The sequence below is a fragment of the Sardina pilchardus genome, chromosome 5 (genome assembly GCF_963854185.1).
Source record: "Sardina pilchardus chromosome 5, fSarPil1.1, whole genome shotgun sequence".
Classification (NCBI taxonomy): domain Eukaryota; kingdom Metazoa; phylum Chordata; class Actinopteri; order Clupeiformes; family Clupeidae; genus Sardina; species Sardina pilchardus.
Window position 1 is genome coordinate 23,348,140 of NC_084998.1, and position 12,120 is coordinate 23,360,259.

The window sequence follows — 12,120 nt, forward strand, 5'->3', positions numbered from 1 at the left end:
GATTTCGCCCTGCAGCTCTGGCTGAAAACCTCCACATTTATCTTTCCTGCTTTCTGTCCACGTTTGATGATTGGTTGAAGGACAATCCAAGCGTATGCGGAGGCATTTGAACTATGCCCAATGATCACGCCTCTTGTGCATTAATAACACAGACGCCCCAGACTAATGTTCCATCTTAAAAGATTGAGCTTAGTATGGTGATAGCCAGACTACTTGTCTTCCATAGCTAAGTGGAGAGACAAGTTAGGCATGTTGACATTATTTTTCTGTGAGGAATGTTGGAGAGTGAGGAGAGCAAAAGTAGTCTGGATACCAGAATAGTCTTACCAGAGAGTCTGGCCTAGATTCATTGGCAAATTATTTCCTTGTAGGCTTGCAACTCAAATAATTTAGGTGGAGAACATGACCAGAGGATGAAGAGTTATAAATATTGGCATGACATGGCATGCCTCCCATTTCCAGCATGCAATTGCATAGGGTAGTGTAAAATTTACATTAGGTTTGGAAAACAAGATGATATAGGCTAAATGAAGACTCAGAGTCAGGTGTGAGTTCATGCACAGCAGCTTCAAGGGCAGCTATAAATCTACAAGCGGAGTCAAATCATGTAAATCTGACTCTGTCAATTCAGGTCTGTCAGTGTCATGACCTAACTGTAAATAGGTGTGCCTAATGTAACTGTATCAAGTGAAGTGGTAACCTGCTGAGTCCCATGCTAATTATCAGCATCATTTTGAACTGAGAACTCTGCGGCTTCAGCAGTGGGCGTGCCAGAATCGTGCCTTCCTCTTTGTGAGGTAGCCAGACCGGTAGACAAGCAGTCTAGCATGGCGGCAGTTCGCAGCTTACGAGTGGCCGTCAAGCCAGAAAGCACCTCGGAATCAGATGCAGAATCGGACTTGGATCGAGATGCCCGGGACCCAGAGCCCATGGAGGTTGAGGAGGGAGAGGGGCAACTGGAGACCATTCCAGTTCAGTGTTCTCTCAAGGAACTGTTGCCGGTGAGTTGATAAATGAGCTAGCCCGTTAGCTAGTTCAACTAACGTTAGCCAGGCCGCGCCATACAGACTACTAGCACACAAATGACACAATTAAAGGACATTGGAGGGACAATAACAATCGATGATCATATCTTGCTCAACAGTCCCAGTAAACGGTTTTGGAGATACAATGATTTTTTAGACCGTACATTGGTCAGTCGCCTGAAAAATAGCGTGAGCAGGTAACATTAACAAGCTATACTTTGCTTGCTAACTAGCTGAAGTTAGCCCATGCTAACTTGTAGCTACAAGCTACAATTTAACCATTATAATCTGCATTGAAATCAAGCAGTGCTAGAGATCGAAACTACATGTGTTTAGGTAGCGGAGGCTAACATTAGTTGTTGTTGCTGTTTGCGTTAAAACTTCATTACGATAACCTGAACAAATTCAGTGTTATGTATCTAAGTTACGGTTGGTCATGCATCGGTGTCTGGAACAGTTAACAAGTTGGCTAGAGTTAACTGAGCTTTGCTTTCTTGGACAGCGAAACGTGTCTCCTAGCTACTAAAGTGACTTAACTTAACTATCGCGCAAGCTTCAAAATGAGAACTTCACTTATTTGCTTGGTAACGTTAATGACTGACTTCAATGTGTTTCTTACCCAGCTAGTAAAGTAACGTGAGTAAGATAAAATATAACGGTAGCGCACATTACTGTACATAGTGTTGTGCTATGTTTGTACTGGCTCTCTTTGCCATACTTACTAGCTGCTACGCTGATAAGTGACTGGACCATACAGCGGCAGCGATACGTTAATATGTATACACCAAACAGTAACGTGGGTCAGAAGAAGGTCGAGGAATCTGCATTGTGAACTGCTATACTTGTACAGGCCTATGACCGACATATCTTGTTACATAATTGCCATCATATTTCTACAGGACACCAGCCGAAGGTATGAAAATAAGGCTGGTACTTTCATCACCGGGATAGATGTCACTTCAAAGGTGAGAAGCTCGCTTAACCCTGGATATGCTGTGAATTTGTTTTGTGCTCAGAGATTAGTCTTGCTGTGAATCTCAGTCTGGATGGGATTTCAGAGGTGCTGGGTCATATATGACTAATACAGTAGTCCATACAGTAAAACTGCTCTGTAAAGGCACAGAATACCAAGGACTTATTAAGATAAAGGACCCTGGTCTTGAAGGCAGCATAGGAGAAGGCTACAGAGGGCCTGTCTTCAAACATGTTACCGTGAAAGGGCAGGAAGTGGAACAGGTCACCCACGTTCAGTACCTGGGAACAATCATTGACACCAAACTCACCTTCTAGACCAATGCAGACTACATTTGCTGCATCGCTCCAAAGCAAGGAAGTTTTTCTCTCTTCTCAGGAAACTGAGCAACCCAACCCTGATCATAGTCTATAGGTCACTTGTTGAGAGTGTTCTCTCATTTAATATTGTGCCCTGGTATGGGAACCTCTTAGTTAAACACAGGAACAATCAGACTTAGGTGATCAACCAGGCCACGCATATCACTGGAGAAAAACAAATGCAACTCCAGAACCTACATAGTTGGTCAATGACCAAGAAGGCAACTCACCCATCACTCACCATTACACCATTTTCTGGTAGAAGACTTAAAGGGATATTCCGCCATTTTTGGAAATACGCTCATTTTCCACCTTCCCTCGAGCAAAACAATCGATATTTACCTTGTTCCCGTTCATCCAGCCATTCTGTGAGTCTGGCGATACAACTTTTAGCTTCAGCCTAGCATAGATCATTGAATCGGATTAGACCATTAGCTTCTCGCCTGCTAGCTTCATGTTTAAAAGTGACTAAGATTTCTGGTAATTTTCCCATTTCAAACGTGTCTCCTCTCAAGTTATAAAGTGCAATAAGACCAACTGAAAATGAAACCTGGCGTTTTTCTAGGCTGATTTGACATGGAACTACACTTTCATCTGGCGTAATAATCAAGGCAACTTGCAGCTACTGGCACTACTACTGCTTGTTGTCTATGGGGACTATTTTCAGATGCTGCGTAAGATATCACTGCGCCTATGGTACGTTTGCAAGTTGCCTTGATTATTACGCCAGATGAGAGTGTAGTTCCATGTCAAATCAGCCTAGAAAAACGCCAGGTTTCATTTTCAGTTGGTCTTATTGCACTTTCTAACTTGAGAGGAGACACGTTTTAAATGGGAAAATTACCAGAAATCTTAGTCACTTTTAAACATGAAGCTAGCAGGCGAGAAGCTAATGGTCTAATCCGATTTAATGATCTATGCTAGACTGAAGCTAAAAGTTGTATCGCCAGACTCACAGAATGGCTGGATGAACGGGAACAAGGTAAATATCGATTGTTTTGCTCGAGGGGAGGTGGAAAATGAGCGTATTTCCAAAAATGGCGGAATATCCCTTTAAGGTCCCACTAGTCAGGAGAAATAGGTACAGAATAATTTGTGCTTTTTGCTGTGACAATCCTGAGCCGAGACATAGCAACCATAATGCCTCCCAAGCCCCTGAACATTGCATGTTGTGTGTACTTTTATACTGTATTCTGTTATTCACTGTGTTGCCAGATTGCCAAGACACATTTCCATTCCATGCTAATTTAATGGACAATAAAATTGTCTCATCTTAACGTGTGTCTTAACGTATGTCTGCACATGCACTTTGTTTGTGGCTAATAGGAGGCAGTGGAGAAAAAGGAGAAGAGAGCAAGGCGCTTCCACTTCCGTGCAGATGACAATGTGTCTCAGCGAAATGTTGTCCTGGACAAGGAGCTGTTGAAGAAAGGTACACAAGAGTCTTGAGTCTTTCACTGTCTTAAATTGTTATGAGGAGAAGTTGGCTTTGTAGTCATCCTTTTCACATTTCAACCTGTTTTATTTCCACCCCATTTATGGATAGTTCCCAGCATGAGTCACATCAGCATAAAATGGCACTTGACCTTGTGTTGGCTATTAACACAGGATTGAGAATGCCAGTGTGTTTGAGTCGGGGTCTAGGTAGTACTGTTGACTGATGTAATTCAAGTGTAAACAGTGTCTCAAAATGTCTTTTCCTTATCCTGCTTTGTCTCCCCTTTCTTCTGTAGCCATTCCAAAGGTTCGTTTGGAGGGTTTGCATCTATGCGGGGTGGACAATATGAGCACCAAAGACATATTTGGATTCTTCAAGGAGTATCCCCCCGCCCATATTGAATGGATTGATGATGCGTCCTGTGAGTTATTTTCCATGCTCTTGTGCTTTTCTTGATTTCTAGATTTTTGAAGTGAGCAGTTACATTAATGATCTTTACAAAACATGACCACATGATCATGTAACGAGGACTGGCACAAAGTTTCAGGAAATTATGAAAGCCTGGCCAATAATAATGTCAGTTGTGGCATGCACAAGAGATGGAGCCACTCACTTACCTCATCAGTTAAGCATGGAAATATCTGATATCGTTCCCCAGGCAACGTTGTGTGGCTTGATGATGTCACATCCTGCCGCGTCCTCCTCAACATGAGCCGCATGCTCGACCCAGAAGAGACGGCGAACAGGAGCCCGACAAAACACAGCGACCCACAGGAGCGTAAAGGTGCGATTGAGGAGAGGAGTCTTTCGTATAACTGTATTACTGAGTATGTTTGTCATGGTGCATATTTCAGATGCTCAGGCAGGCATATCTGCAATTATCACTCTGTATAACAGGTTACTCATTGTGGGAGTTTTGGCTACTACATACAGTACAAATGATTTGCAAGGTGTCTGTGACAGTGCACATTCTCACAGCAGCCAAATGTCTCTGTCCACTGTGTGTTCTGTCTCATTAGCTCGCCGTGGGCGTGAGTCAGATGATGAGGATGAGGATGACGACGATGTGGAGGAAGGTGAAGTGGTCGACGAGCAGGAAACTGTGAAAGGAGACAAGAGCAGTGAAGGCAGCGATGGAAAAGCCAGCGACAGCGAGGAGGAGACTGTGAAAAAAACAGAGCCAGTGAATTCTGAGGTACAAAAAAAAATCAAACAAACCCTGCTATGTCTTCTCATGTTCATGTGTGTATATATCTTGTTGTAAATCTTACGAAGTCTCTTACAAGATTAAGCTAAATTCCATATAATGTTTGTCATCATCATCTGATGTTGACCATCATCTCTGCTTAAGCGGAGGCGTTGCAATGTTATGGTGTCACATGGCTAAATGAGATTTACAACACATGATGTGTACAGGACAGCCATGCAGCTGCTCTTTAGTTCCGAGACACTGGAGATATGTCACACATGTGTTATGGCAGTGGCACATGGACATAGCTTCTTATTTGTGGGGCTTGTGGCTTTATGTATATTTTCCTTAGAAAAGAACATAGAGATTTATTTTATGTAAAAACCTCTTCCTTTTTTGTTTTTTTAATACTTTTTTTAAAAAAATCTCTTTTCCTTTCAAAACATTTCACATCCACATAATTGATCCACATAATAAATAACATGCTGCATAAAGCAACCTATGCTGCAAGTCACAGTCTAACTTCCCAAGATTATTATAAAAGGGCAATTTTCCTATTGAAGTGAACGTACTGCTGAAGGTGCTGCTAGCATTCAGTGTCTCTAAATATCAAACAAACCAATAAACAAGACATTGGCTGCAGGTGTTTCTGACAGATGTCTTTAGAAATTAAATTGGCTAATAACTGTGAGGTGTCTGACAATCAAAGATGGGTTTTTTTTGTCCATTGCCACTGTGGACATGGTTGAGGCTTTGGAGTTCAGAGATCAGACTGAAGCATTATTGTATGAAGTTGGGCCTGTGTTATCAGAGTTTCAAGACAGAAGGATTGCGTTGTCAGGTTCACTTGAACCTGTTTTCAAAAGCGTGTGCATTTTTTTGAAAATGCCATGGTTGTATGGACTCGACACTGAAATGCTACACAGCCTCTCAGTATTTGGACAAATGGATGTTTGGCCCTGAAATGGTTTCCATTTATATACAGTTGTCTGATGAGCACCTTTTTGCCTTTGTATCCCAGACAGATGTGCTCTCTCAGGCAGAAACTGATTCACTTTTGCGCAATGACTTGCGTCCTGCGACCAAAGGCTTTAAAGGAAATGAGCTGTTTTTAAGGTTTGCTACTCACGGTAAGACATTTCACATTTTACCACTAATAAAACAAATGTAGACTATTAAAAATGCATAGATGTTTCTTCCTTCCAAAAAAACCCCCTTGATACTCTTACCTCACGATAATAATGAAAGAACAACGTTCTGTGACACACAATGTTCAATGTGTGTGTCGCTGACTTAGCGTTAGTGTTCAGATCCACCCACCGGTATGACCAAATTAGTCTTCCAGCTTTTACATGCTTCTTAGTATGTGTCTGGGGAATTGTGTACTTTAGCATTGCTGACGCTAATGTATGTAATCATATAATGATGTTTTTGTATTGCGCAATGGATGGTGCTGTGTGGGCAGGAAGAGAGACATAAACATGCCCGGAGCCTACATTACTGACCTGTATGCTATTTGGACTACAGTGAACTAACCACACTGTCCATCAAGCGAGAAGCTCAATGCAATTTTTCTGTCATGTTATCAGAGGACAAGAAAGAGCTTGGCGCTGCCAGGCGGAGCAGGTATTACATGAAGTATGGCAACCCCAACTATGGTGGCATGAGAGGCATTCTGAGTAACTCTTGGTAAGACTTTCCTCTTTTTCTTTTTTCAAACAAAATATAACGTTTTGGAACCAAGTTTAAAGAGCTCCAGCAATGTGTTTTGCAATGGTTAGAACACTAGACTTGCTTCACTCTCATCAGAACTCCTTCCTTACTCTAGCATCCATGAATAGACACAGAACTGTATCAAATGGATTGAGGTCTACACTTTTCACATCATTTTAAAATATGAATCTTTTATAAGCCATTCCGACATCAGTTTTTACCTCAACATAACAGCTTCGGAGTCATTAGAATAGTTATATGAATTTCTCTGGGTTGAATGGTGGCCATCTCGCTTCTCCCTCGCAACTTTGGTCAAGCGAGCCACGGGCCTCAGGACCTGAACGTTTTGCGATGCAACAAATTGCTTTACGGCACTACACAGATACACGCCAGGCACCGGCTAGGACACTGTAACGATGGAGTTTCTCAGATATTCGTCATGGCAGAACCAGCGAAAAGAAGCCGAAAGCAAATAAACTGTTGTCGTTGCAACAGGGAGAGAGGAAGCGGCAGACTGACCGAGCGAGGAGTGTCGTAGAATATATATTCTGAAGTTGTAGGGGGACGAGTTCTGTAGGGAAAACTGCAAGCTCAAACAGAGAAAACGGCAAAGAGATTGCCAACACTGCATAGGGCCCCTTAAATATCTTAATTTATAAGTCCTTTTTGCTTGGGCTCACGTTCCCTCTGCACTGTTTCATACCAACAGGAAGCGCAGATACCACAATAAGCGGATACATAGAGATGTTCTGAAGACCAAAAAGCCCCTTATAGGGGACAGCATGGGACATACACCACCCTACACACACAGGCACTCTGGTAAGAAGAATCCAACATTCTGTTATATTCACTTGACTGGAATGTATTCACTTGACTGGCAATAACACTTTTCATAGCCTAAGGTAGTTTTTTATAAACAGTTGAGTATGCATTGAAAAAAAATATATATAATGCAGTGCCCGTTCAAACATTAACCCGTAGCCCAATTACATGGCAGCAGGTACGTCTGCTTTAAAATTAAGATGGTGGGGGGGGAATCATTATTTCATTTCAGCCAATATTATGATGTATTATAATAAATGTTCAGTTAGCAGAATTTAAGTATGTGACATATCCGCTTAACAGCTGTGTTGTTGAATTAAGGCTCTGTGTTTAGCCTATTGTATAACTTCATGATAGAGAAGACAAACCATTTTGTGGAATGATGCATCATGAAATTTGGGACTCAAAAACAGTAGCCAATAAGGTAGCCTTTAAGTGACGCTCTGCTCTGCTATCATTATGCTCGGCCACTCATTTTTCACATCTTTACAAAACATGTGTGGCATTCCGACTGTCCCTTCAAAGTATGCATGAGGGGTTCCTGTGTCTGATCACCAACTCTGCTTTCCCTTCTGTGCAGCGGACCTGGTGAATTTACCAGAGGAACCCATAGAAGAGGAAGAGGAGGAGGAAGAGGAAGGCGAGGTGGACATGGACGCAGACGATCGCCTAGTGGAGTACCGCATGGAGCGAGACCGGAACCTGCGCATCACAGGGCTGGGGGGCTCACGCAGTCGCCTCAACGCCCCCCCCTCGAACGCCTCGTCTGATTCCGATGAGATGGACTATGACCTGGAGCTGAAGATGATCTCCACGCCATCACCAAAGAAGAGCATGAAGATGACCATGTATGCCGATGAAGTGGAGGAAAACCTGAAAATCATACGGTGAGTGGGTTGCACTCCTGTCTCTTCCCCTTGAAGTTAATTTGGCCCATAGCGCACTGCAGATTTTTACATGTTTTGGTCCATTTGAAATATTGCAATTGAATGACTCCATTTACAAGATGACATAATGAGTACAGACTTTTCAAAGCGAGATCAATTTACAGTACAGATAGTTGGTTTGTTTCTTTTGTGACTTGATTGAAGCTTGTGAATCTTCATGTATGTTGTTTTCCTCCTCTGCCTGTTTTAAAGACATTCTAGTACAGGCAGCGATGTACGGAACAGGGTTTCGGGTGACGTAGGTAACAGGACCAAATCTGCGGTGGAAAAGGTGACGGATGTCCGCCAACTTCTGGAGGAGAAGAGACAGCAGCAGAGACCTGCGGCCTCAAGTAGCAAGACAGGTATTCTTGTGATTTTACCAAATGTGTATCGTCGTGTATTGTTACAATCATTTTGACATCAACATTTCAACAGACCATGGCTTGAAAATGGTCAGAGATAAAGCCCCACTGTAAATGTGAAAATCATTAAGTGTAATCAAAAGTTAAATGTACTCATCTAACTTGCATATTATGATGTCAGTGGTTGATAAACACCTCGGATTATGCACCTCTCAGTAAATACTGGATGTTGAACAAATGTGAGATTTTCTTTGTTTTCTCTCATATCATCCACATAGCAAATGAACAGGAAAACCGTACAATTAAACCAACATTAGTAAACTAAACCACAAAGCCTACTACATCCTGTAAATGTCTCGGGTGACTGTAGTTCTTCAGAACTCTATTTTTAGATGATCGATCGTCTTCGTCATCTAAGACATCACACATGAACGTTTTATTCACCATTTGTATTTCTGCTTCAATTTGTGCAATATCAATGGACAGAATCGCTTCCGCGTCAATACAAACAAATGCACTTATTTTCCGTCTTTAATGTGTGATTCACTACTTCTTCTGCACTACTGGCCGACATGTTTGGGCTTGAATCAAAGCTCTGGATGGAGTATAATCGAGATTTGACACCATACTTGGATCTATCGTCTGCTTTAATCAGTATTGCTGTTTGTTGCAATTTTGTGACATTGGCGCTTAGAGGGTTAAATAGATTGCGTATGGAACAGACACAATATGAAGAGGATCCCCATGGATCACAAATCTTGCGGGAATTGTGATCCCACCGGGATATTGCAAGGGTTTGTTGTGCTTCAGTGAGTTCACTGTAGGAATTCTCAAAAAACGTGTCTTTCATCATTAGACATGAGACAGAGGCTGGGGAAGAGGCGACATTCCCCGGATCCACGGCGTTCCGTCTCTCCACCTCCAAGAAACCACTCTCCTCGCCGTGAACATCAGTCAGATGTACACAGCCGACTCGGGGTGGCCAAACGCGACGTCCGAAACCTGTACCCTGAGTCGACCAAAGACAAGAAAAGTGGTAGGTGCTCCGCTCTCCTGTCTGCCAAAAACCTTTCTCTCTCCACTTTTCAGTTTATCTCCTCTAAGTATAATTAATTATTAGTAATGAATTAGTGAAGTTATACAGATATAACAGTATATTTCAAAATAAATAAGATTGTTTAAAAAATATGTTTTTGACTCAAATGTTTGACTGGTTTGCGTTAATACATTTTCCTGTCTGTTCTGGTCTGCCATTTGCAGGAGGCCTCTGGAGTCGACTAGGCCCATCTCACGACAGCAACCAGAGATCCACGGGTCAGTCGGGGAGAGCGACGTCGTCCAGCTCGCGAACCGCCCACCGGCCAGGCCGCCGGGAATCAGACGACGAAGAGGTGGAGGAAGAGGACGACTCTCACCTGCAGAAGATGTGGGGCGCCATGATCAAGGAGAAAGAGCAGCAGTCCAACCGGATGAAGAAGAGCCGACTGGACAACCTGCCCTCGCTGCAGATTGAGATCAGCCGAGACAGCAGCAATGGCTCGGACAGTGACTCGTGACTCTGTGTTGGTGTGTGTGTGTGAGCGTGACATTTTACTCTCCATCTCACGAGAGGCTGGGATTGTGCTCTGAAAAGGACAATGTAAATTATCAGAATGCCATTTTAACTGCCTGTGCAGGTCGTGTTGCATACCATGGGACCTAGAGCTCTAATTTTTTTTGTGTGTGATAAACAGTTTAGTTGAGTCATAATTGGGGATCAAAGTGTGGTTAACAGTCTGACATTGGTTTAAATGTCACAATGCTGTCGACCTGTTACGTACCATGAGATGTGTTTTGAATATTTTTTTTGTATGAGGCCTGTTTTCTCCGACTCTCCTATCATGCTCTTAAAGAGCGCATGACTCATCGAGGCATTTCCGTGGCAGTGGCGCCAGACAGTGAAGATGATAATATTGTGATATTGGTTGTTTTTAATCTGGCTGTGTAGTCAGCCCAATATTCGTTTGCTTAGATCAGAGTCTGATATTACATCGAACCCTTGGTATTGTCGCATATGGCTTCGATTTCAATGTAAAAAGAAAAAAACAATACAAAACGATAGTAATAATTTATCCAAATGTGTCTACCGCTCTGTCGCCACTCTGTGACATCCTGAGCTTCCCCTTTTTTGTATTCTTGCTGGCAGTTACTGACATTATAGTCAAGGGTGGAACTTGCACTGGTTGCCTGATTGATTACAAGAGATGGCACGGTTTTTTTGACCCCCACCCTAAATATCACCGCGTGTTTTCTTGAATAATTTTTGTATTATTCTCAAGTCCACTCCTGACAACTTGTTTTGCTGCTGATAAAGAATTCAAAAAAGAATGTTGGTGTCTTCATTTTTTTTTAGATAAGTTGTGGTTCATGCTCATTAACTAAGTTAACGAACATTATTTTCATATTCAGGCCAGTTTATATGTCATGATGACAAACTCCCCATCTAAAGCCTACCTTACACTGACAGACTTTGCCAAGGTTTGGGAAATATTCTTGAAAGATTGTAGTCCTTTGAGTAAAGCTTGAAGGAGGGTAATTAGTTTAAAAGACTACAATCTTGCAAGAATCTTTCAGAATCAGCTTTATTGGCCAGGTTTGCGTAAACAAGGAATTTGACTTCATGTACAACACTCAACAATAACATAGAAAAAAGTAAGAATAGAATAAGGGCAGTAAGGCCATGTATAAGAATAAATACAGTATGCACATTTACAAATAAATAAATACTATGGGTGGGATAGGGTAATGCAATTGTCCGTAGGGGGAGTGCAGCCTTGTTGTCCCTGTCGTGTCAAAATGTGGGTATTTAATAATCCAATAATGCAAACTTGCAAGATGAAAGAATACTGAAGATTGTGTTTATTCCTCCCAGAGCCACGGTTCATGAAGCATGCTCATACAGTACAACATGTTACTTTGGCTATATACCTGGTGAAAACCACTGTAACATATCTGTGGTCACTCAAAATAGCAGAGAGTTGTACACCTTCTCTCCTAACTAGGTAAAGGTCAGTTCTTGCAATGTAAGCATATCTTGTCCCAGAATGCTTGTGCGTCATGCATGTGTTGCCACGTAGTCTAGCAACTATGAATAACCTTGTTTTCCAAGTCATCCCCACTTGCAGTGGGTCAGACTCACAGTGTTCACTACTTATGCACATTTTGTTCTATAGGGAAATATACTACATCCCTATCAAGGTTGCCATGGTCGTGGACACCTCAACAGGCACAAACAAGAAGCAGGATGCAATACAATTGAAAGAGGGTGGGA

General features: G+C 42.3%; 1 protein-coding gene across 1 annotated transcript; it reads left to right on the forward strand.

Moving 5' to 3' along the window:
- The first annotated feature begins 789 nt into the window (after nt 1–789).
- Nucleotides 790–11,225, forward strand: ncbp3 (nuclear cap binding subunit 3). Its single transcript, XM_062536999.1, has 13 exons — nt 790–1,001; nt 1,925–1,990; nt 3,684–3,789; nt 4,091–4,216; nt 4,454–4,579; nt 4,815–4,990; nt 6,006–6,114; nt 6,574–6,673; nt 7,407–7,516; nt 8,100–8,406; nt 8,659–8,810; nt 9,667–9,846; nt 10,071–11,225. Exons 1-13 carry the CDS (start codon nt 828–830, stop codon nt 10,364–10,366), a joined length of 2,028 nt encoding a protein of 675 aa, XP_062392983.1. The 5' UTR covers nt 790–827; the 3' UTR covers nt 10,367–11,225.
- Nucleotides 11,226–12,120: the final 895 nt, after the last annotated feature.

Excerpts from the sequence above, each read along its gene's own strand:
- ncbp3 (XM_062536999.1), top strand. The coding sequence starts at position 828 with ATGGCGGCAGTTCGCAGCTTACGAGTGGCCGTCAAGCCAGAAAGCACC. Across the intron at positions 6,115-6,573 it reads TTTAAGGTTTGCTACTCACG|AGGACAAGAAAGAGCTTGGC; the intron begins GTAAGACATTTC and ends TCATGTTATCAG. Across the intron at positions 8,811-9,666 it reads GGCCTCAAGTAGCAAGACAG|ACATGAGACAGAGGCTGGGG; the intron begins GTATTCTTGTGA and ends TTTCATCATTAG.